The following is a 26,091-nucleotide window of genomic DNA, read 5'->3' as shown; positions in this document are numbered from 1 at the left end:
CATCAATGATGTATTTCTTCTACTAAATTTAATTCCAGTCTTCCATTTGCTGCCTCCTCATTATTTGCAAATTGGAAGTGACAGTCTGCAGCACTCAAACAAAAAATTCTCCCTTCATATTTTTGAAAAAACCCTTTTTCTTTTTTTACTTGCAATAGAACAAGTTAACTTTAAAATGTAATATTCAATATGTGAGAGTCCATTTAGTAATTTAGTGGCTGACTTTGGTGAACATTTTAAGCTAATGGCTTAAACGCTCATGTTTAATGGCTAAACATGGGCTGAAGGGATTACTGATACCTTTTTATCAGTACCTTAATAAGCAAGATCTGTACCAAATAAATTCTACCTTAACCTCTTCCAGAGTCCCCTCCAAGTGATTACATCCAAGAGTTATTCAGGAAATTTTTAAGCTCTGTTACTGCCGACCTTGGGTCTCAATACCTGCCTGACATGCCTGATAGTTTTCTGGTGCCTAAAGGCAGGCATCGGTGCACGTGCAAAACATCTGCCTCGCTGGTGCTTGCATGGCAAGATAGTGTAAGTGTAGACCGCGTAGCGCCTGGCCTCCGCCTCATCTTTGTGTGCTCTGAGCACACATAACACACACTGGCAGCACGGAGCTCGTTGTAGGCCCTAGCAGCCATGGCAACTTCAGAGAGAAACACTGATGGGAGCAGTGCCCAAACCTTATGTAAGAGCGATTGAGTTACAGTGGCGTAGCAAGCTAATGCTTGTTACCCAGGCTGGGTAGCTGTGTGTGCACGTGCTTGTTGCAGCTGCGGGGTGACACAGGTTCACAGCGGTTCAGGCGAACCTCTTTCCTTGCGGTGCACGAGGTGGGGAGAGGGGGCACAACAAGGTGGTCAGCTGCCATAGCTTTGCTGATGAGCAGTGTCTCCTTAAATCACTATAGCATGCATATGTGTACTTGTGCAAGCATGTCACTTAAAAAAAAAAAAAACTTTTATATTCATATGTATAATACAAATGACTGGTACCATTAATATTCTGTCATTAACTAATACCTTTGAATACTAATGATTAAGGCTTCCAGAAATAGACTTAATCATTCTGCAGAAATGGCAGTGTTGCAAAGGCACCCTGAATTTATCTTATATTTTGTTTGCCTTTGTTTGTAAGGCTGCCTTTTCTTCCACTGTTCATTCAATAGTTATAGCACTTTATGAAGGTTTGTTTTTCTGCTGTCTCAGGCACCTGAAACATGATTTCATCCTGAAGGACACTGAGGGCTACTGACTGTGCAGTGTGTTTATTGCTTGCTTGGAGAGAACTGCCTAGCTGGCACTTGAAATAAAAAATAAAAGCATAAGTCAAATGGCCTGGACTTCACCTGTAGTTTCCCTTAATAACATAGGGGGTGGTTTTGATGCTAAAATTACGGGAAGGTTATCACTTAGTGCAATGTTATTTGTAGGCCCTATATTTGAATTTGATTTGTAGTTTGTGTTATTCTGAAGTGGAGTAAAAAAAATTTCATCAGTTGTGTTATTACTGTGAAAGGAGTTGGGTTGGAGGGTGAGGTATTGGTTTGTGATACTTTCACACTTTTTGTTTTGAAAAGTTAGGGGTATGTGTGTGTGTTTTTTGGAGGAAAAAAAGAACAGGGCAAAAGTGTAATAAAGCAGCCCTCAGACTTTTGATGTTTGTTTCATTGGCTGCCAAAAAAACCTCTTTGGAAATGCTAAGAAGTACATTACAGAGCTATGTGTGTACTAAAGGTTGCTGAATAATAACTTTCCAAATAAAAGAATTTTTAAAAGGAATAATTATTTAACACCACAGGTTGTGTTTGCACAGGAAATAGAGGTGTAGCAGCTAGTGTGCTACAAAGTGCTGGCAACCAGAACAGAAACTCATAATGTGAGGCCTGTGCTTGCTGCCGTGAACTGGAACGTGGCTTCCTGCATCCTAACGGCTCTGTTAGCTAGAGGTAGACCTGGCATTTATTGTATGCCATGTTTTTTCCATATCTTTAAACCTTGTTAAGAGTTAAAGAATTAATATACTGATCAGCTAATTCAGATTAACGTGTTCAAATACTATAGTTGTGATCTCACTGGGAAATACTGAAAAAGCAGCAAGCAAGCTTCATATCTGTGCCTGTAAGAATACTGAAAAATTTATGCAAGCAGAAATATTAAGTGTCCTTGAGATGAAATCTGTTCGGCTCCCGCCCCGGCGCTTGTTGTGAAGGAAGGTGTTTAATGAGAGTGATTTGACAAGTATAAACGTAGTGGAATAGAAAGGAAAGGGAATTGCGTGGCCAAATGAATGGCAGAAAGCTGCTTTTTTTTTCTGGTCTGAGGGAGGATTTTTTTGTTTGTTTCCCAGTTAATATTGCCTGCTGCACTTCATTAACTGTTTTATTAGGTGCTCTTGGATTTAATATTTCATATACTCACAAGTGAAATTTTTATTTGTGCTAAATTTAATAGGCTTAATTTAATAAGAGATGAGTATTGGAGACTCTTGGGTTTATAGGTTAGTTTATCTCCTACTCGGTACTACCTCTGGCTTCAGTGATGGTTGAATCTAGGCTTTCCTGAGCAAGATGAAAGCAATCCTTCCCCCGCAACAGAGTTTAATGAAAATGAACTTTACATGGGAAATCATTGTCATCTTTTCTTCTTTCCCAACATTCAACTTTTAGCTAGTTGTTGCTGTCTGAAAGATTAATCTGTGACTTTTTCTATAAAAAAACCCCCAATAATTCAGTGCTTTGCCATTTATAGGTCACTCTTAAAAGTTCCTGTTAGCTTACTGCTGTTCTGTAGAGCTGCTGAGAAAGTATAAGGTAACTGTTGTGATAATTGCCCTTTGTTACAGTAGAGTAATATTTGTAATATTTCACATGGAGCTGCAAACTAAAAAATACACTGAGCTCAGTTTGTTCAGTATATGTGAAACAGGAAATTAAGGAATGGCTTCATCACAGTTTGTTAGCTGCGGGGAGATTCTTGGGGGAGAAATTAGATAATGAGGAGTTCTTTGACTGATCAGGCAGAGGTGTAAAACTGATCAGTGGCTGAAAGGATTATTTTGTTTGTTTTAATCATTGGGACAGTTTTCCATCCCTGGAAATAAACTAAGATAGGATGCTTTTCAAAAAGATATGATATTATTATCTAGTTCAAACAAGAATTAATTCTGGGAAGTCTGATGTCTTGCATAACACAGGCTATCAACCAGACGATTGCTTTAGTCCCTAAACTGTATAATCAGGGAATCTTTTCCAGCTGACATTGTTTTTTAGCAGAGTCATAATGCACCTATTCTACTGAGAGAGATTAATTCTAGTACAGTACAGTGCATTACTATGCCACCATGCTATTTTAGCCATCCCCAATTAGACAGCTTGTCCCAATGTGCTGAGCCAGAGTAGATTTATGGGATTAAGTTTCATGTGTGTGGCCTGCAGGCTCTGCAAAGTACGCTTAACATAAACAGCAGTTGGGTGTGTTCATGTTTTCTAGAGGAGGAGAGAGAAGGATGCAGGGCAAAATGTCCTTTGGGAAGCTGCCACTTCTACAGAGATGTGATTGGAAATAGGTGGAAGAAACCTGACTGTGTACAATTAAGAGTAGCCTGAAAAACAAGTGAGATAGGGCCATGTAGAAGATGAAATGGGTGAAGTCATACTGGTCCTGGAGAAAAACCACTGTGGCAGGCTGCCAGACTAGGAAATAGCAAGGAGAGATGACTAAAAGGAGCTTTTTCACATTTTAAAGCATGGGTGCTGCCTGTAATAGTAACAGAAGTGACTACATAAGTGTTGAGAGTGGAAAAGGTTTGGCTGTAAGCAGAAGGAAAAATCACCTCCCTATTTGATGTGTGTGTGTTGGGGGGGGAGAGGAAATCTTTACTACAGGCAGTGCTAGAGAAGAAGCTGGCTTACAGGAAGACTAAGACTTGCTGGACTGTGCATTCAGTATGAATAGTTAGACTTCTTGAGTCGTGATTTTCATGCAATCCCTTTGTAGTGTTCAGAAGTGGTTGAAGGGAAGGCATTCATTGCTTGCTTATCAAGCTCGTTGAGTTAGCGTGCTGCAAAACATACCTACAGAACTGTACAGATCTCAGAGCACAAAGTACCCCTTGAACAGATTACATTTATGACAAATCTTTTGTGCTGTAGTTCAAGACCTTGTTGTCTGAGCTCTTGGCTAGGCAAGAAGTTACATTATGTTGCTAAAAGAGGTTGAGGTGATGAAGATCTTTAGTCTGTACATCCTTTTTGGGAAAGAGATGTCTCTCAAACCTGACGGAGCTGTGATCTCTGTCTGAGTACTATCTTCCTGCTCTGTGGCAGAATGGGACATTCGTTAAGAGCCATTATGAAGTGAGAGGGGAAGCTACTTCAGGGAGTAGCTTTCTTGATGAGGTCTGGTTTTGTTTAGGGTGGTTTTGGTGTTGCATGCATTCTGATGTAACTTCTTTCTCTTTTAGCACTTCCTTCAGTTTTAGTGGCAAGTCAGGGAAAAAGGATACTGTCATCACTACTGTGTCTCTAGATACTGTGTTATAACCCAGTGGAAGTGCTTGATCCAGTGAGAAGCTGCTAGTTCTGGCACAGATTTCCTTCAGCTCATCTGGTCTCCAGAACAGCATCTTACTGAGGCGTGGTTATAGGCACATACGGAGCACTTGCATCTTACTGTTACGTTGGGTTTTATGACAGCAGAGTGCTTGTATGTATTGTTCAGTTGCAGACCAGGGAGCTCGCTATGAGAATCCTCATGGGAGGTCTACAAGTTGATGTCAAAACTGCTTGCTTGACAGTCCTGTAACTCCCCAAATTTATCACGTAAATTGTTGATATTTTAGGCATACTGTTCCTCTTTGTGGTCATTCTGAGTCTTTACTTAGTATTGGAGAAGGGAGAGAAGTATTTGGCATCTGTCGTAATTGCATTAATTCCTCAGTGTCGAAAGCTAGTTTTGGACCTCTTTTTACCAGACAGAATGAAAAATATGTGAACAAAACTCTTCATATTTTTGTTTAGTTGCCAGTCTTCATTCTACAGGTCAGTAGTAAAAGCCTTTTGGAACTGAGGGGGAAACTGGTCTTTTGGGATACATAAAAGGCTACTTCATTTCAGAAGTGTGGTTTCCTTCTTGATTTTTAGAAAAGGTCTTGGCAGTCTTTGCTCTACTAGAAGATAAATGTGAGAAGTACCTGTGGAACTTGAGAAGCCCTCAAAATTCATACTTGGAAGAACAATTGGTTGCTTTTGTGCTATCTACACTGGAAGAGTACTTTGTCTTAAAAAGAAACTTGCCCTCTGACTGACTTCAAGGCATTAAAATATAAGACACTAAAATAAATGGAATAGTTTTTAAAGAACCTGCCTCGTTGTCATTTTCTAACTTTGAAGTGTTGGAGGTGACATGCTATGTTTTATTAACTCAGTTTTCCAGTTGTGCAGAGTGCTTTTAGGGAAGGCATATGATGAATTTCTCTTTGAAGGCCATCTCCATCTACCTAGAAATAAAAGCTGCTTTATTACAAAATGTTCATTAATTTAGAACAAAGCAACTTTACTACATGTTCATATACATATTCTTCAAGTTTTGGGATTAGTGGAAACAACTGCCAGTGGACTAAGTTGTTTGATAGTGAAGGAGCTTTAACTCCTGAATTGTTTAGCATTCTCATTTCTTTTAAAGAAAAAGCTTATGTTAATGATTATGCATGATGGAGAAGGTCTGTGACCTGTATTAAAAACTGCATGTCCTTAAATGCAAATACTCTTTATAGAATATTTATCTCTTTCTGACTGAGAAACTGCCTTTTACGCATCCTATAATTGGTCCTTTAATGATATTTTCAAAGGATTGCTTAATTTCCACTGTGTACTAGAGGGTGTGCTAGGAGGGAGGCACCTACTGATATTTATGAACTTTCTGTAAAGGAATTAATGTGTAGGAAACCTTATAAATAAATTATGGCTATTCTTTAAAGTGACAAATGCTGGGATATAATGAAACCTTTTGAATACAAATTTTGAAAAGCACTCGATAGCGATGCACATACTGTGATGAAAAATTTTATCTGCAATAAAAAGATGATGCGTCATGCTCAGTATCATTCGTCCAAGATATTTCTTAATTGAATTAAAGTATCTGTGTGATGATATAATTTGAATTTGTCTGCCACAGCCTGTTCATCATTCAGAGTTGCTAGAGATGGCCATCTACATTAGCAAGTGTTTTGGCACACTAACAGTAGATCAGCAGGTAGCTTTGGGCCCTTATGTTTCCCCATTAGATTTTTGGAACAAGTTTCATGTCTGCCTGGCATGGAGTGTTTTGGCTTAGTTTCCTCTGGAAGGGATATAATTTTTGCACACTGAAACTGGTCTATAATCCAGACCAAGATGTGATAGGTAAGCAGAGCTGTCGGGGCAATTTGCTCCAAAATGGCACAGCTAGTCCAAGCCAAAACACTAATGTAGACTCAGCCTTTAAAGCACAGAATATGAAATGAATGTATGCCTTTAAAGTATACCCTATATATATATATATGTGTATATCTATATATCTATATATCTCTCTCTCTCTCTCTTCAACTCGGACCTTGCATAACTGAAAGTAACAACACTGAGGTAAATAGAGGTACTCAAAGTTTGATTTAAATGGAGAATCTATATATAGTTTTCCATCATTTTGTTTGTGTGTAGCTGAACCACTGTTTCGTTGCCCTTTTATGTAACCTTCTTTGTTGTCTGCTGTTCTTAAGCTATATGTGTTTTAACTTTGCTTTTGCTTTGAGAACTTGGAAGTGCTTTATGTATCTTAAAAAAAAAAAAAAAAAAAAAGCAATTCACTAAATAAATTATTAGTTAATTACAGGTGGAATAATGTTATGTTGGCCAGAGTTTTTCTTCCTGTAGTTAACCATTAAAAAAAATTGAGTTACAGGCTTCCACAATCTTCTTTAGTTACAGAGCTAGGTATATGAATTCAATTTTGACGATACCATAAGAGTATTAAGAATACAGAGGTATTGATAAAATTATAAAATACAAGAAGATTAGGATGGCTGTGTTTATCTATAAACTAGCTTGTCAGAAACTGAACTGAAACAAAAATTGAAGTTTGTTTCAATGGGGAATTACTGAGGAACTGAGACATTCTTACTTCTAGAACTTGTTAAAAATTGTTCTTTTTTTTCCTATGAAGATCTGTTACTTCATTAAAATGAAACATTTAATTGAGGTGTTCTTGCTGCGGCAAAATTCCTTTTAGTTCAATAGAAAGGAAGAAACCTGGGCCCTCCCCTTGCTATGACAGCAAGGAGCTTTTGTTTAAGATGCTGCATAGGCTTTGGGAGTCCCTGCTCCCAAATTACTACTTGAATTTTGAACTACTCTGAATTTTTTTATATTCATTGCTATAACAAATCCCTTTTTACAGTGAAAGCAGCAAGTAGTCTGATAAAACTAGAAAGTTTGATTTAAAGCCTGAAACAGATCATGCAAGTTACTCTTCAGTAGTGCATCTTATACATACAGAAACATTCAGACTTCTAGGCAAGTCATCAGCTTGATGTTGGCAGGTGAACCTTCAAGGAAGATAACATTATTTGTATGAAGGTTTGTATGAGTGGAGCTCTGATACAGTCAGTAGTTTGGGTTGGACAGCTGGAAGTTTCCTGGCTTGATGAAAAATTATAATTTTTTTCAGTAAGGAATTCTTTTCAGATTTTTTTATTTGCGTTATTTGTATGCTCCTCTTCTAATGATGAGAATTTTAATTTTCTTTTTGTTTTTTCTTAAATAGAATTAGACCACAGCTAGCCAAAGAGAAGATTGAAGGATGCCATATTTGTACATCTGTCACACCTGGTGAACCTCAAGTGTTCCTGGGAAAAGATAAGGCCTTCACTTTCGACTATGTGTTTAACATTGACTCGCAGCAAGAAGAAATCTATATACAGTGTATAGAAAAACTGATTGAAGGTTGTTTTGAAGGATATAATGCCACTGTCTTTGCTTATGGCCAAGTAAGCTTTACAATTTCATTTGAAGTATTTATTCTGGAGTAAGCTTAAACAGTTTTTGTAACTGATCTTTCTCTTTTAATTTTCAGAATTCATTAACCTGTTTTTTTGTGTCTTGGTTTTGTTTTAAAGAAGACATTCTCTAGAAGACCGTTTATGAGTTTGTACGGATTCTGTCTGTGCAGAATGGCAATTGAAATTCGGCAGAAGTGTATATGTAGTACATTTGAATTGATAGTAATGTTGACAAGAGCATGAGTCCGTATAATTCCTGAATTCATCCCTAAAGCAGCAATACAAATTAGTGATTTATTCATTTGATTTATAGTGGTATGTTGTACTAAGATGCTGTCCGAGCAGTTTTCCATCCCTTTGTGCTTTTTGGATGCTTGGAGGAAAAGGAGCTTTTTAATAGACCCTGAAAAAGCTTGGGCCTGATCATTTGTGGGCAAAACGTGGTGGGTGGGTGGGTTCCAAAGTCAGGGAACTCCTTATAGAGAACAGATGCCCTCTCAGTAATTTTTATTCTTCAAAACTGAAATGTCATTGAACATGGTATAGGGAACTTAAATGCATTATTGTCTTCTGAATTTTCCCTTAGGAATTGATTGCATAAAAATTGGTCTTGGTAAGATGCTGAATCTGACCATGTTAAATGACTGATCTCAAGTTAGCTAGGTGAAGTCTAGTCCTAGTGAAACAAAGCAGTTTGCAGATCTAGTTCAGTTGATTATAATCAACTATGTGATGCTATTCTTGTCTTAGACTTGACCCACTAATTAAATGAAAACTCAACACTACGCTGTCTTTTGTAGGACTTTGCTTTTAATTAAGGAATTTTGCTAGTGAAGGTGCAGCTTGCTTGTATTCCTAGGTGCTGTCTATAAAATGAAAACAATGGTAATTTTCTACCCGAGATATTCAGACACCATAATTAAGAGAGTCATTTGATCTACTTCAATGAAGAATTGCAAATGATGATATTACATCTGAAATATATGCTTTAATTAATCTCAGTTGAAAACATTAACTATTCTTTTGACCTCGGAGATGGTAACTCAAGCCTGATGTAAGCAGCTTAGAGGAAGCTTGTAGGGGAAAGGTTGTGAAAGATTGAACGGGACTTTGCCTGTGTTGTGTCTGATCTGTGGATAAACAGTAGAATTTGTCCAGCTTCTACTGTTTATCCATTTTTTCAAAATGACCTGTTCTCCTTGTGCATATTAATATTGTAAAAATAAGAAGTGTGACTTAGTTTGTCTAGCACTGGTGTTCACAAACTGCAATTCTTTGTGATGATTTGGCACCATTAATTAATGAGTACTAGTGACTACTATTTCAATTCAGACAGGTGCTGGGAAAACGTACACCATGGGAACTGGATTTGATGTCAACATAACAGAAGAGGAACAAGGCATTATATCGCGTGCTGTTAAGCATCTTTTTAGATGTATTGAAGAAAAAAAACAAGCTGCTATTAAACAAGGACTTCCACCTCCAGATTTTAAAGTGAATGCACAGTTCTTAGAGGTAAGGATACTACGTATTTGTGCATATATGTGTTTGTGTGTATAACTATTCATATATTTTTGGAAAGCTAATGAAACAATTTTGCTGGTTACTACTTTTGCACTGTTTCTTCTCCCACAAGATGTTTTAATTAATTTTCACGATTTTAAAAGGAAACTATGGGGTTTTCTTTGGCTCTTTAACTTATAAAAAGAGCCCTTTTATCTTATTCCAGTAACTTTAGAAGTTTCCTTTGCAGGGTTATTCTGAAGTGTAGAAACAATTGTAATAAGCATCACTTACCCTTTTCTATACTACACGTTTGTTCACAGGGCCTGTTGCTGCTGCTGCTTTGTATTTCTTTCTAAAACTTTAAAGCAAGTAACTTATAAAAATCAGTTGTGTTTTATGCCTTTGAACAGTGAGCCATGCTTTGCCTGCTTTTATAATTTGGCCATAGATTTCTTTAGCTTTCAAAATCTGTTTAGTAGACTTGTTAGCTTTCTTTCATAAAACAATAAACCTAGCATAAAAATAGTGTGGTTTTCTTTTGTTTGTGTGGGTGTTGTTGTTTTTTTTTTTTTTTTTTTGGATTCTCAGTGGTTTAGGATTGGGTTTCTGTGTCACTGTTACCTCTTTCAGTGGGCCCAGAGCATAGATCTAGGTTTCTGCTGTGGAAAAACTGTTGCCTCTGTGTGTTCTTGTAAACACAGTAAGAGAAGCCGTAATATTTGTGGTCTTTCCAGTTTGAAACACCTTCTGGTTTAAGTCTTGCAGCTTTTATGCTGTGTCTCCTGTCAATGTAACTGTGTGTTTTAAACTGATTTGGTTTGGGCTTAACATATTTATATTCACTACCAAGCTGCAAAATCTAATACTTAAACCGCACTGGGAAGGAGAATATTTTAAGGAGAATCTGTTGTAAATGCATATTGCTTAATTCAGTGTTTTGCAACTTTACTTTGTCTTTTGGAAAAAAAGTTCTTACATTACCCAAGAGAAAAGCTGTTGGTTTTATTACTGCTGAGGCAAACTAGGTGCACTAGTCATATGTTCCTATAATTCTTTTAAAGATTAACAAACTGGCATTATTTTTCACTAGTATACACTTGTCACCGTTTAACTTTATGCAGAGATTCTAGAAGCTCTGGCTAATGTTTGTCTGGAGAGACTATACGCTTGTGAATGGTAATGGGAGGGCTCTACCCTTCTCTTCTCCCTCCACTGGAACAGCAGGGAGCTCCAGGTTTTTTCTACTTAGGCAGCTGCAACATGAGTAATAACCATACCACTTGGACAATTTCTGAATTTCAGGTTTTTGTGACAAAACATTACAAATGTTGCTGTGACTGTGAGAGTCCCAAAATACAGACCAATAGCCGAGTGTTACAGTGATAATTGTATGATGGGCTGTTGCACCTAAATTGCAACATAATTCAGATGAATTGTACTTACTAAAAACTTTGTTGTGCTTTAGAGTAAGGTTAAATAAAGTGTGATGGCTTCTCACTTAAAAAAAAAGAAAAAAGTAACTTTTTTTAGTTTTCTGTTGCACTGAAGCTAAGCTGGAGGTTCTCAGAAAAAGCTTTTTCTGATTAGTTAAGTATTTTTTTTTTACTATTCTTGTATCAGAAAGGACGTGAAAGCCTTTTTCTTCGCAAACATTCTATTTACCATTAGGGCTAGGTTGCATAAGGAATTGAGTCCCCTGAACAAGATGAAGCCAAACTCTATTTTAGAATAACTTTGAAGTCTGACAGCTGGATAATTTCAAAAATTATTAAGAACAGTGACTGCCATTTGCTAGTTACTTGCTTTCCTTTTATCCCTGGAAGTCTCTCTTACCTCCTTGCTTTCCTGCTCTACTTTTGGAAAAGATAGGCATATGCAGTCCCATGCAGTTATTGGTGCATTATCAGGGTCCTCTCTTTAATTTGTGGCATCTGAATACTTAAACTTAGCAAGTAAAATATTAATAAGGTAACTCCTACTTTAAATATTTATGCATAGTAGTTAAGTACAGTTCCTTTTCAATATGAAAAGAATTAAAAGCATCACACTCGCAAATGCCCAGCCTTTTCTATTCATGGATGGATTTTCACTCCTGAGAGGAGAAAGTCTCTTGTTTTCAGTTGTAATGAAGTATATTGGATTTATACCAATCTTTTACATTGGTTCTTTGGTCTTTACCTAAGGACTTTGATTGGTGATTTAATCGCTCTGGGCTAAACCCTGCTGGTGTGAATTGGTATAACTGAATGAAGACACTGGGAGCTGTTCCGGTGTGTATCTTTAGAGACCTGAGCCTTGTGATTCTGAGTGAGAGGCTGCTTTTCCTCTGTTTGAATCTCTCGTTTGCCATGGTGTCTTCAATCGGATCTAAACACATTTCCTGAAACCCACAGCATGCTCTTGGTCGGAAAATTATAATCCAGCTCCTCCAGCACTGATAACTTCGTAGTTCTTTCTGATGTTTTTGCTGGTTCTAATATCATTACTTTACCTTGTTTGGATGCCCTGTAAGTCTGAGCTGCTGGGGTACTTAATGATACTGAGTTGAAAAACCATTAACTGTATACGTACTTCTTCAGGAGACCCTGTGAAATATCCAGTAAATATTAGGCAGCCTGAAACATGTAGTAAATTGTTGTTGTTGCTCATATGAAATTTGCGCTTGTAAGTTATAGCTAAATTTGGGGGTTGAAAGTGTAGGAACTGTAGGAAAGAAGAGTACAGAAAGCCCTGTTCTAGAAACCATGCCATAGTATTTTTTTGACATACTGACTTGTAATAAGCAGCTTGCACAAAAAGTATTATACATTAAATTCCTCCCAGGGAAGGAACAGATTATTTAAAAGAAAGAGGTAGAATTATTAAGGAAAAAGGGAGAAAATGAGAAAAGCTATGATGGTAAGAAGCAAGCGGAGTGAGTTTGAAGTGTTTGGGGAGGGGTGCAGCCAGCTGTGCTGCAGAACAAAAGAAAAGGCCAAGGCTGAACCTGAAGACAGCAGCTTAACAGCAGTAGTGCCGAGAGGAGCCTGCCACAGAAAAAACTTCTGCCGTTGTTCTGCTGGTACTGACTGGATCCCCTTGCCTTGTCCCGACAAGAGTTTTCTCCTGGATCTAACTATGCGGAGCAAGTTGCTTTTTTAGGTGGTATAACAGTAAGGTGTGCAGATTGAATTAATTTGCAACTGTTTAGTATCCATCCTATTGTCCTTTTAAGGTTGTATTTTCACAGCATCCCTTACTGAGAGCCTTGGCTTGTGGTAAATTTTTAAAATGTTCTGTACATGCCAGGCATAGATTTATTAGTCTTTAGAGGAATTGTTCCTAAAGTAATTTCTTTTTGCCTTTTTTTCTCCTTAGCTTTACAATGAAGAAATTCTTGATCTGTTTGATACCACACGTGATATTGATGCAAAGAATAAAAAATCAAATATCAAAATACATGAAGATTCAACTGGAGGAATTTATACAGTGGGTGTTACAACCCGAACTGTGAATGGAGAATCAGAGGTGATCATAAAAAAAAAAAAAAAAAAAAATTATAACATAATGAGTGCCATTTAAAAAAATATGTTGTTTGTATGTTTTGATAAAAGTCAGTAAAACTTTCATATTTTTCTCATTCTTGTTTGCTTAGGAGACAGGGGTGATTTTAAGTTTTCAAACCTTAACTCCAGAGAAAAATTCAGCAGACAAAGGAGAAGCAAATATCCATAGTTTTTATTCTGTTTAACATAAGCAGTTTAGAAGTTATTCTTTTTGCTGCATCAGAACTTTCTGCATCACATGAAATTTGTGTAAACTGTAGCTGAATTTTTTTTTTTAATTCTTGTAGAGTTAAATCTCTTCTTTGAGATTAAGTGCATTCCATTTAATACTAGAAGCAGCCTTATGCTAACAGTGTGGTTCCACTGGGAGTCAAAATTTTGGCATATATGTAAAGCTACCCTCCCAAATCTCACATTTTGTTTTTACTATGGCAGAAGAGGTTTTAAAGATGACTGATGTGAGGTAAACTGCTGTTCGTAAGTGTTAGTGCATTGCAAATTGGAATACAAATGTCAGTGATTGTACTGCAGTACACTTTTGCCACAGGTGAATGAAAGAAAGTTTGATGTTACTACCAGGGAACAGTAGAAAGAGGGATACAAAGAATAAAGATTTAAATGATTTCTTTGAAGAGCCACAAAAAACTTGGCTTATTTATGAATCCTTGTGCTTTTCATGTACAGAAACTGGAACAATAGCAAAGAAAAACCGGCTTATTTGTATCCAAAACAACCAAATAAGTTATTGGAACACTTATTACATTCAATGTCTTTTGTTTATTTAAATGGCAAACGAAATGTACTTCTCTTCTTTCTAGATGATGCAATGCTTGAAGCTGGGAGCTTTATCTCGAACCACTGCCAGTACTCAGATGAATGTTCAGAGCTCACGGTCACATGCTATCTTTACCATACACTTATGTCAAACCAGAGTTTGCCCTGCGTTTAACACTGTATGTATCTTGGCTGTTATTAAACATCACTTTAGTATCCATTTTTCAAAATGTGAATATTGTTTTTTCAGCCACTGCTATTTGAATTGCATTTAGTAAAGATGCTACAGTAGTCATCATGCTCAATGAATTTTCTAAGCATTATAATAATTTGATTTAATCTGTGCATATGTAACCAACTTCTAGCCAGAGGCAACAGTGAAATCCAGCCTTCTTACATGAATCTGCCCATTTTCTTCAGTATCTTATTGCATCATGCACAAGAAAGTTAAAATATAATTTGTCTTTAATTGGGAAAGCATTTTTAAGTATGTTAGTAGTTAGTGGGCTTAAACTTGCAGTCAGCTAACTGGAAGTGCTGAATATTCCTGATAATGTATTGATATTCAACAAGGAGGAAGTAGAAAGTTGAGAAAGCATAGGATTCTGAAGCTTAGTGCATTTATTTAAAAAAAAAAAAGTATATATATAGATAGATACATACTTGGAGTTCACATATGTTGTAACTCTATGCACTTAAGCAGGAATTTATACTCTGAACATACACAGAGTTATCTTGAAGATCATTTTCACATGAATTTTCAGTTATTAATTTATGTTGGTGTATCTTTTACAGAGGAGTTCTGAATAAATTCATGCTTGTAGAAGCTATGAATACCTTCACGGGGTTTTAATTTAGTGTTCTAAAGTTATCATTTTTAAAGACTTACTTCAGTGAACTTTGAAGTACTTGAGTACCTTACATGCAGATTCTTTGTTCCACATGCTTAAAGATCTGTATTGGATTTTTTTTCTTTTTTAACACTACAAATAATCATTTGCAGGCAGAATGAGGGTCCATCCCTGGTGCTGTGTGGTATGTTGATATGCTTTATACATCTGTTAGAAAGCAAGACAAAGTGTGTTTTTTATTTGAGAACTGTTGAGCAGACAACATAGGCAGCTGACCTGTTGTCTTGGTCGGGAGGGATTGACGTGATGCTCAGTTTGGAAAAGGCCCCTCGGCTACTGCTTGGTGACCCTGTCCGCGTGGAAGTCTTGTTGAAGGCTGGCGGTGTAACTCCCTTGGTGGCTAGCTCCGTCCTGTGGCTCATGCTGGTGGTCAGCTCAGCCACCTGCTGGCCACTGGTGCACCCCCGGCTCTGGTTCAGCTCTGTGCTCAGCAAACAAGCGTTGGATGACTCCTACCTGCCAATGCCTGGTTTTTAACAGGGGGTTGTGTTAGAAGGAGGAATGGCTGGCCACTTTCTGCCTGGTGTCAAACTGTGTTTTGTTTCTCCATTTTTGGGGAATATGAGCAAGATAATCAGATTATCTGGAATATAACACTGCTGTATGCTGAATCTCAGCTGTTAAGATGGCAGTCTCTTCTGTCTCTGCAGTGTTTACAGAGTGGAGGCTACACCTGACTTGTGCCTCTGAAGACTCCTGGAATAAAAATTAATCCTAATCTTGAAATGGTGGCCAGGGGAGATGCAGCTCAAGTTTGTCGTTGCTGCCTTCTGTAGACAACAGTTTCAGGAGACCTTTGTTCCTAGGGCAACTCAGTTTCTCCTCGGGTGACGGCTGCTGTGTGGCTGTCTGCCTGTCTCCTCGCTGTAAGCAGGAGGAGCTCGGCAGTGCGTGGGCAGGCAGCTGGGACTGCGGCGCGTGGAAGAGCTTCTCCTCTCGCTGTGTTCATGCTGTCAGCACTTCTCAGAAGTTTCTGGACGTCTATGTGTTTTACTAAATTAGCCAGAATGAAAGGATGTGTTCATCAATGACTGAGGGCAGGGAAGGAGGGAGTGTGATCCAGTAGCAGCGTAACTGTCAGATTATCAGCAAGTGACAGGCCAGCTGTCGTAAAAATGGCGGGAATTCATACTCCCTTCTGAAGCAACTACAAAAGGAAATCACTTAAAGTGCTTAACTACTGTGAGAATGGCTGGATCCGTAACCACACACATTGCTCCTTGCAATCGCAAAGGGAGCTGCTAGCTAATTGATCAAGGGCATATAAAGATCATTGCCATGGAATACCTGAGGGTTTTTTCTTTCCTTTTTTTAAGGAAAAACACATGCTGATTGTGAGATTGTGATAGAAATTTTGAATAAAGCTTGTAGAATGGGTTGTGTGAATAAAATTATAAGTCCAGTGTTCACTGGATATGTGCATATTATGTGCTGTCATGGAAGACAGGGAGAAATTGCCCTGTGTTGAGTTGAGCGGGAAGGCCAAGAAGCAAGTACTTTAAAGATGTTTCTCTTCTCATTCAGTGGTGCTTTCATGACAACAGATCTAACGACATTTGAGTAAAATAAAGCTACATGATATGTGGTACAGCTACACTAATAGACAGAAAGTTTGGAATTATCTGATGAAAGAAGCTATTTTTAGTGCTGTGCTTTGGGATGTGAAATGGAAAGCGGCTGACTAGCTGCTACCCACCCGCCCGTGGGGCACTGAGCTCCTTGGCAGGCTTTCTGCACTGACCGAGGCACCAAAGCCAGTAACTGCAACTTACTTGAAAAGAACGGGACCTCTTCCTTCTCCCTTGTTCCTTCCCCTGTCCTTATTTCCTGGCCAAGTCAGAAGTGCTGGCAGAACACTTGGTTGCTGAGAAGACTTTTTAATAAAATAAAAAATTTTAAAAAGCAGACTCACGGAACAGGGAAAACTATGATGGGGATTAGAGACCTGCCAAACTACTAAGATTTTATGGACTAAGTGGTTTTGGTAGATCTTTTGGGTAATATCTCTCCCCCCCCATCTTTTTTTTTTTTTTTTTTGAAGACTTTGTCCTCTGACAATTGATTTAAGACTTATTTCAGGAGAGATACAAATATTATTGTCCTCCTTAATGACCTCTTTTTTATTTCTTAATATATGTATTCTTTCCCCTATCAAGAAATGTTGTACCCCATACTTAGAAGTAATTGGTATCCATATAGAGCTGGGTCTTCAAGCATAATATTTATGACTAAAATGGAGATAGCTTTTAGGAAATTCTGTTATTAAAGAAAACTAGTAAATAAGGGAGGAGACGGACATGAAGAATAGGTATTGTAAAATAACCGTGGATTGAACTTTGCAGTGAACTATGTTAATGTAAAAGATCTTGCTGATATTTATGGATTCTTTCTTTATTTCAGGATAATGCCACAGATAACAGGATAATATCTGAATCCTCTCAGATGAATGAGTTTGAAACTCTTACTGCCAAGTTCCATTTTGTTGATCTAGCAGGATCTGAAAGGTTAAAGCGAACAGGAGCTACAGGAGAAAGGGCAAAGGAAGGCATTTCCATCAACTGTGGCTTAGTAAGATTAAATAACTTGTTTCCGTATGCTGTTGGTACCATCTTCTCTTCCTTTTTGGATCACTTTTTTTAGTAATCCCTGAAGTAGAAATACATCCATGTGCAGGACAAGGACTACGGCATGAGCCATAAGAATATATATTGATTCTTACCAGATTCTGGTTTACTAACATTTTCTGGGTTACACTAGATTCCAGCTGGTAACTCATAACTGTTGTAAAATATAGTTAGTTACTTTAACTTTTAAAAGATATCATAGAATTCCTTTCATCTCTTGTTGTATGAAAAACCCAAACAATTAGAGAAAACTACAAGCAGTTTACAAGGGGTACAGGCACATAAAACATGAACAACAAACAAGCTGAACTGATCAAGGAATAGTGCTTCTCTGTTATAATTACTAAACATAATGTAAAACAACCCTAGGCAAAACATTTGTAAGTGGAAAGATAATTTTAAAGTTGATAACATCAATTTATATTTTTGACTAGGTGCATTGTGCTCTTTATGCAGTTTTTTAAATTGAACTATTAAATGTTTAATTATAACTACACTGAAAAATCAAGTTGGTGATTATCAGTCAAGATTATGTGGTTTTGGCCCTTTGTTTTGAACTGCTTGGCTCTGTGGAGGCTCTGTGCAATTCTCTATTAAAGACTCAGTAACACAAGTTCATTTTACATGTGAAAACATGTCTTTAAATAGCCTTCCCCCCCCAGTTTCTAGTACCAGAGAGGTATTCTGCATCTGGAATGTTGTTCCAGTTCTCTTCCTGTCACAACACAGGCTATATTCTATAGCCAATGGAAGAGAACTTGCTTCAATTTCATCACTGATATAAGCCAAAGCTAATAGAAGTTTGGGTTTTTAAATGAAGTAAATGTGTCTTTAAAAAAAGTGATGTGAAATGCACAGAGGTGAAAATCAGTGTGAAAAAAGTAGTATGTTATATGATAACAAAACTTTCATTTACAATGAGTTCAAACCCTCTTAACTTTGGAAAACATAGATTGGAAGAGATTTAAGCACTTTAAAGCATTTAGGGAATGTAGTGTATACACAGTTCTACAACTGCTGGATGCAGTAAGACCATTTTCGAGACTATATTAAGAATTGGCTGTATAGTGTGCCATCTAGAGGAATATTCTTCAGTTTGGCATATGAGTTGGTTATTGAAGCACGTGAAGTTGCACATTTAAAAATTTTACAAAAGCCAAATATTAGGCTGTTTAAAAACATTAATTAGACTCAATTTAACAACAGAATAAGGTTGTCCTGAACTACATAATTTCAAGCCTTAGGTTTTTTTCAGACATATCTTATTTCATATCTGTAGAGGTAGTAAATTCTGTTTTTTTTGTATTAGCACCACATATATTATTCTAACTCTTAAGCAAATTTGATAAAATTAATTAAAAAAAACCTATAGGTACTGTAAGAAATAAATGCGAGCTTTAATCATCATCAAAAGTAAATACTGCGACTGACGTGTTGGATCAGTAAGCAGTGTACATAAATTGTGTTAATCTCTTTATTCTTGAAGATACCAGATTGTAAGAATCATTTGATTCATGTTGATAGTATGGAAATGTGAAAATTTAGATTTTTTAAAATTATGTTAGCTTTTATGGGCATATTCATTTTTTCTGCTTATAGCTGATTTTAAAATAAAACTACTTAACTGATTCTAACTTGTGTGTTATGTGATTTGGTATTTTATAGCTGGCACTTGGCAATGTAATAAGTGCACTGGGAGACAAAAGTAAGAAGGCAACTCATGTACCATACAGAGATTCAAAACTTACAAGGCTACTTCAAGACTCTCTTGGGGGAAACAGGTATGAAAACTGGAACATTTTACACATGTCATTGTGAATGAGTGTGGATGAATATGTGATCTTGACGAAGTAGGATAAAGCTTAAACAATGGTAAAAATAGTCACCCTGTTCTTTGTTGGGGGCAGGTTCCAAAAATAAATTTGTGTCTTGAGAGAAAATTCTGGTAATGCAGGAAAGAGGTTTTTTTCATTGTCCTTTTCAGTGCTATTGTAGGTTTACTAGACCTGAGGCTTCCAGTTATTTAGGAATTACCATTTCCAGTTAAAGGGCAAGTCCTTTCCATTAAGACACCTTTAGATTATAGGTAGTTTAAATGTTATATAACTTTATTGTGTCATAGCCTTATTAATTAGAGCATAGTTTAAAGCCATAATGACTTTTTGCTTCAAGCAGAGATTTTTTTGTTCCCTTTTTTTAAATGGAGCTTATCTTAATAATTAAGCAATGGTTAGCATTTGATGTATTACAGTATGGTAATGTGGAGGAGGTGTCTGTCTGTCTTTGTACAGTTATAAAATACTGTAAAATGTCATGCAAAAATCCTGGAAGTATTTTATTGTAAACCTCCCTTGAGAATTTCATCTGACTAATGCCATTATAACTTCTTTTATTTTGTGTTTTTGTGTTAAGATATGTTCCCTTCTTGAGTTTTTTGTAACCAATTTCCCTTCGTTCCCCCTCTGCATGCATTTTCCCTCCCTCTGAGTTAGTGTTGCAAACTGTTAGCTGCATGGGGCAAGCCTGTGCATTTGCTTATAGCTAGATGATATGGCAAAAATATCTCTTTTATTATTAGTATTTTTTACTGCTGTCAGTCATCATCACTGAAAAGATTTTATGCCTGAACTTCTAAATACAAGTGGGTCCTGTAACTGCCTGACAGTGGGGATTTGTTTGCCCTGTCCTCCCTGTTACTGCATGCACTCACTTATTTCTCCAGCCAGGCCTTTACTGTCATTCAAATTAGTTACTGTGGAGATGACTGTGATGCAAATGAAGGGTTAAGACTTGGGGAGTAATGATACTGTGCACGTATTTTTTTAAATAAGTGCATTTCATCTTTTAAAGTAATCATAGATGTTTATCTGATTAAACTGCTCCCTGTAAGAGCCAGAGGAGGACCTAAAGTGAGCAGGTGTTTCTACACAGGCATTCATAATAATTTAGATGTCAGGCTTACCTCACAGGAAAGCTGTACTGTTGACTAATGCCTCTCCTTGGGCTTTTGGTAGTGTGCATCAGGGTATATTGCCATCTGTTAGCTTGGGTGCACAAACCAGATTTGCAGATTAGACTGGCTTGCTGAGACCACTCTCTCCCTGGGCACTGGCTTGCCTTCGCAGTCTGCTCAGATCAACATGCGTAGGAGTCTTGTGTGAACGTCAGATTTTCCGTGCGTGAAATACCCCTTTTCATTGAACAAGCAGGCTTATCACATGTGCTAACCATCTCTTTTTTTTAAACATTGTGTATCTTAGGATATATTATGTGTATGTCCATTTATCTGATGCTGAATTAGACCCTCATAAAAAGAACCTTACTGTATCACCAGAATTGTCTGTATGAAACTGCTCTGTACATACATTGTGCAGAGACATAAAACAGAGGCTTCAACTCTGGAAGCTTTGTCTAAGCAAACCTGTAGCATGAACATGTAGAAATGCAAAAGGGAGCTGAGCATGTTTTAGCAAGATAGTACTTTTATTTAATCTGAGAAAACTGACTGCTGTCTTTAGGAGGGCAGGAAGTATTCTGAGCATTTCACAAAATGCAGAAGTGGAAGAGAATTCTTAAATAATTGCTTTGTTCTGCAGATACATAACTTCAGTAATATCTTGCAGCATTGCAATCTGAGAAAATCAAAGAGCCAGATAAAGCAAGTGGAATAAGGGCTAGAATTTTCAAAAGAATTTAAGGGAGGAAGACATCCAATAATATGAAAAAATCAACAGAAATCAAGACCGTAACTATTCTAAGCTCTCGCTGATATTAGCTAGTTATGAATAGAATTGTCAACTAAATTTTATATAAAATACACTGGCTAATGCACATTTTTCAAACTAGTTGTAAAATTACACTTCTACTGAAATACTATTTTAATTTGACTCTGAAATTTTTTCCTGTCATATAGTTCAGCTGCTCCCCCTCCTGTCCTTCAGGAAGAAATCACATAATGCAGTGTACACTGTGCAGATTGCAAATGCTATTCCAGAGCATTTACAAGGAGATAGAATTAAGATATATTATTTTTGTCTGTTTCTGACTGATGTTAAATTTGCATGTGTGTGTGGAAAATCCAAGCTATTTTTATGTATAGAATATAAATCTTAAGGCAAGTGAAATGAGCAGTTTGCTGTTAAGAAAGGGGTATACATTGTAACACAATTTAAATAATTTCTTACCCATGCTTTAGCTACCAAAAAGTATGGGAAGGCTAAATTTTAATAAATATGCATTTTTTTCTCTGGGAAATCAGATTAATAGATTTCTGTTAGCCTGTTCCTTAGCCTTCCAAATGCTACCCTAGATATTACAGTCCATGTTATCCTTTCTCTTTGCAAATACTTAAAAGGACTTACTGGTAGTGATAGCAGTCAGCATGGATTCACCAAGGGGAAATCATGCTTAACAAACCACCTTCTACGATGGGATGACTAACTGGGTAGATGAGGGTAGAGCAGTGGATGTTGTCTACCTTGACTTCAGCAAGGCTTTTGACACTGTCTCCCATATCATCCTCATAGACAAGCTAAGGAAATGCGGGATAGATGAGCAGACAGTGAAGTGGATTGAAAACTGGCTGAATGGCAGAGCTCAGAGGGTTGTGATCAGGGGTACAAAGTCTAGCTGGAGGCCTGTAGCTAGTGGTGTCCCCCAGGGGTCAGTCCTGGGTCCAGTCTTGTTCAACTTCTTCATCAATGACCTACATGAAGGGACAGGGTGCACCCTCAGCAAGTTTGCTGGTGATACCAAACTGGGAGGAGTGGCTGATCCACCAGAGGGCTGTGCTGCCATTCAGAGAGACCTGGACAGGCTGGAGAGGTGGGTAGAGAGGAACCTCATGAAGTTCAACAAAGGCAAGTGCAGGGTCCTGCACCTGGGGAGGAATAACCCCATGCACCAGTACAGGTTGGGGGCTGACCTGCTGGAAAGCAGCTCTGCAGAGAAGGACTGGGAGTGCTGGTGGACACCAAGTTGACCATGAGCCAGCAGTGTGCCCTTGTGGCCAAGAAGGCCAATGGTATCCTGGGGTGCATTAGGAAGAGCATTGCCAGCAGGTCGAGGGAGGTGATCCTCCCCCTCTACTCAGCCCTGGTGAGGCCACATGTGGAGTACTGCATCCAGTTCTGGGCTCCCCAGTACAAGAGAGACATGCAGCTACTGGAGTGAGTCCAGCAGAGGGCTACTAAGATGATTAAAGGACTGAAACATCTCTCCTATGAAGAAGGGCTGAGAGAGCTGGGACTCTTTAGCCTGGAGAAGAGAAAGGTGAGGGGGGATCTTATCAACGCATATAAGTATCTGAAGGGAGGGTGTCAAGAGGATGGGACCAGGCTCTGCTCAGTGGTGCCCAGCAATGGGAGGAGAGGCAATGGGCACAAACTGAAACACAAGAAGGTCCGTCCGAACCTGAGGAAAAGCTTCTTTACTGTGAGGGTGACTGGGCCCTGGCACAGGTTGCCCAGAGAGGTTGTGGAGTCTCCTTCCTTGGAGATATTCAAAAGCTGCCTGGGCAGTCCTGAGCAACCTGCTCTAGGTGACCCTGCTTGAGCAGGGAGATTGAACTAGATGATCTCCAGAGGTCCCTTCCAACCTCACCCATTCTGTGATTCTGTGATTCATGTTAGCTTGTAGTGAATCCAGAGCTGTCAATGGTGAAAGCATTGTATACTATTCTCACCATAATCCTGATCTAGACATAATGCTGTAACAGTTCTGAAGCAGCATATAAAAATATTAGTGTTTTTTGAAGGCATATTCATGTAAAAATATGGAATGCTGATTTTTTTTGGAAGGATTTTATAGCATATCGTAGGAAAAATAAAAATTTTAATAACTTCCTTAGATTTGGAGGGTTTTTTGAGTTTAAACAAATGGTAAAAGAAGGGAGTAGACTTGACAGCATCCAAAAAATAATCCACTATAAAATTCTCATTGGAAAGCGGAATTCAGGTTATTCAGTGTTCAAGACAGCTAACAGAATCAGTAGTCTGAATGTAAAGCACAAGTAGTTCTGATGCTGGAATTTAAAATTTATTCTTAATTTGGCATATTCTTGTCTTTAGAACTGAACTCCAGCAGCTTGGCAAATTGACACAAAGGTACACAGGAGGGCTAAGGAAGAACTGCTGAATTCTAGCCCTATACACTGAGTTGTTCTTATATCCTCAGGCTAGTTACTCTTTCCAGTTTCCCAATGTGTACAGTGAAGATAACTGTCGGCCTCACAGAGGGTTGCAGTAATTAGTTTGTGTAAGTCTGAAATTACAAAAGATGAGGATCAGGATTCAGTCTGCCTAATACAGCTATTGCTCCATTGCCCTGGAGACAGTGTGGTCCTCCAGGTGCAGCCATCTGGGGTTGCACAGACAGCAAAGAGAATCAGATGCCTCTAAAACCTGACAGGGAGTGGGGGAGGATCCACTTCCTCAAATGTGGGTATTTCCCTCTGTTGAGAATTTAGGGCATGTAAGCACCTTCAGCGTGTGATCCATAGCTAGAACAAGGGCTCCGATTGCAGCCCCTTGGGGCTGTTCTCTCTGCTGTTCCAGGGAGCTCAGAGAGAACCTCAGTTCAGCCTCCTCCCAGTTGAGTGTTTAAGACACTGGGTTGGAATGAAGGTTTTTTTCTGCTCAGCCCTTCATTTGGAACAGGGAGTATGCTCTCACCCTGCATATCCCATGATGGGGTGGCTGGAGGGTGTGACAAGAACATGGAGGATGTTGTGCATGCATCTCAGGCCTAGAGCTCCGGTCCTGCTGCTTTTTGTGGAAGTGGTGCTTTTTTAAGCAGTGGTGCTTAAAAAACAAACAAACAAAAAACCTCACCATGAAATAAATGCAGTTATGGACAGATGTACTAAGGAGATACATACTAGCTTTGGGGCTTTTGTTAGAGAACTGGAGATAATTCAGAGCTGAAGAATTCAGGCAATTCAGATCTCAGTAGAACCCTAGGTAGATCATAGGTACCTTAGGCATTTCTGAGCACACATGGGCATCTAAAGATAAGCATTCAGGCAACTTTCAGAATAAGGCACCTCATGAATTAATGAGAATAGGCAGTCCTTGAAAACTGGATGATCCAAATCACTATTTGGGACTTTAGGGTTGTTTTAAGTGCTTAAATCCCAGTTTAGGTATGATCAAGCAAAGTAAATTCACCTTGAAAAGCTTTTCTAGGAGAACCAGTTAATTGTTTTTATAATTTTACATATTTTTACACAGTTAATGATCTGGCATCTCCTGTGTTATACTAGGATGATACAAGACATAACAGAGCTGGAACTTTGTGGTTGACACTCTTTGCTAGTGAGTTGGAGCATGAAAATTCTCACAAATGTTTTGAAGTCACTACTCCTGTTTCACCTTCTACCTGAAGGTCTGTTAGTCTGTCTCTCCTTTTTTTGTTCTTGATTTGCAGTCAAACCCTCATGATAGCATGTGTGAGCCCTTCGGATCGAGACTTCATGGAAACCTTGAACACATTAAAGTATGCTAATCGGGCACGAAACATCAAAAACAAGGTGATGGTTAATCAGGACAGGGCTAGTCAACAAATAAATGCTTTGCGCAGTGAGATTACACGGCTGCAGATGGAACTCATGGAATACAAAACAGTAAGTGTATCTTTCTAGTATTTTTTCTGCTGTAAAGTGATTGTAGTTTTATAGCTTGTTTTTCTTTTGAGTACTTCTGCTTCTTGTACTAAAAAAAAAAGAATAATAACCTTAACTTATACAACACTTCTAATTCCGGTCGTTATCAGATGTTTTTAAAAGTCTTAGATTATATTTTTGGGGTTGCATCAATGAATGCCGTTGACATCAACATATGCTGTATTGCTATTTGCTTTTTGAAAGGCAAAGATTCACCTTGTCATGCTCAGCAATGGGAAGCAGTCACTTCTAAAATGAAAATCCCCACAGTTAGGTTGTCACATATGTGGATATAAGAACAATTGTTGTATATTACTTTTAAATCTTACCAGAGAGGTAAAACAATTTGTGTTTTAAAAATTCATCTTAATTTATACAAGCTAAATACTCCTACTACACTCTGCCCGTTTCTTCCTGGAATTTTAATTGAAAAACAGATGTTTTTAGTGATAAGTGTGCTTACCAAACAGTGTCGTCTTTCTTTGTTATGCTTGAAAGAGTGTCCTGATTTATTTAAGAATTGTCTTCTCATTTCTTAACCTCTTCAAGAACATCTATTTCGGGCTAAGATGGAATTATGCAGGACCCATCTTATGCTAAGATGCTAGCCAGACACTAATATTTTGAAAACTTTCCATACTGTAGTAAACTTTTGGAAAGACCAATATCTTTATCGGAAAGACCGATTTTTTTGGAATGTTAAGAACTCTGTGGATTGCCTTTGCTAAGTTAAAAAGTTGTCCTATGTAGGTTAGACTTTATGAATAACAAAGTATATTTATTTTCTTAAGGGTAAAAGGATTATAGATGAAGAAGGTGTTGAAAGCATCAATGACATGTTTCATGAAAATGCTATGCTGCAAACAGAAAACAACAACCTGCGGGTGAGAATTAAAGCAATGCAAGAGACTGTTGATGCGCTGAGAGCCAGAATAACGCAACTTATGAGCGATCAGGCCAACCAGGTGCTGCTAGCCAGAGCAGGTATATTGTGTGCATGTGTCCTCTGTGGCTGAACTGCCTAATATGTT

General features: G+C 38.0%; 1 protein-coding gene across 1 annotated transcript in view; it reads left to right on the top strand.

Moving 5' to 3' along the window:
- KIF21A (kinesin family member 21A) overlaps positions 1-26,091 on the top strand; it is a 95,499-nt gene that overhangs the window by 23,502 nt on the left and 45,906 nt on the right. Inside the window, exons 2-9 of the mRNA XM_067316048.1 lie at positions 7,806-8,028; positions 9,373-9,555; positions 12,904-13,053; positions 13,910-14,044; positions 17,177-17,344; positions 19,066-19,181; positions 24,826-25,021; positions 25,852-26,044. Coding sequence (XP_067172149.1) covers positions 7,806-8,028; positions 9,373-9,555; positions 12,904-13,053; positions 13,910-14,044; positions 17,177-17,344; positions 19,066-19,181; positions 24,826-25,021; positions 25,852-26,044 — 1,364 coding nt within the window. The remainder of the gene's footprint in view (positions 1-7,805; positions 8,029-9,372; positions 9,556-12,903; positions 13,054-13,909; positions 14,045-17,176; positions 17,345-19,065; positions 19,182-24,825; positions 25,022-25,851; positions 26,045-26,091) is intronic.

Source organism: Apteryx mantelli, chromosome 1 (genome assembly GCF_036417845.1).
Source record: "Apteryx mantelli isolate bAptMan1 chromosome 1, bAptMan1.hap1, whole genome shotgun sequence".
Taxonomy (NCBI): Eukaryota; Metazoa; Chordata; class Aves; order Apterygiformes; family Apterygidae; genus Apteryx; species Apteryx mantelli.
Note: the sequence above shows the minus strand (reverse complement) of the source record. Positions and strands in the feature narration are given on the sequence as shown.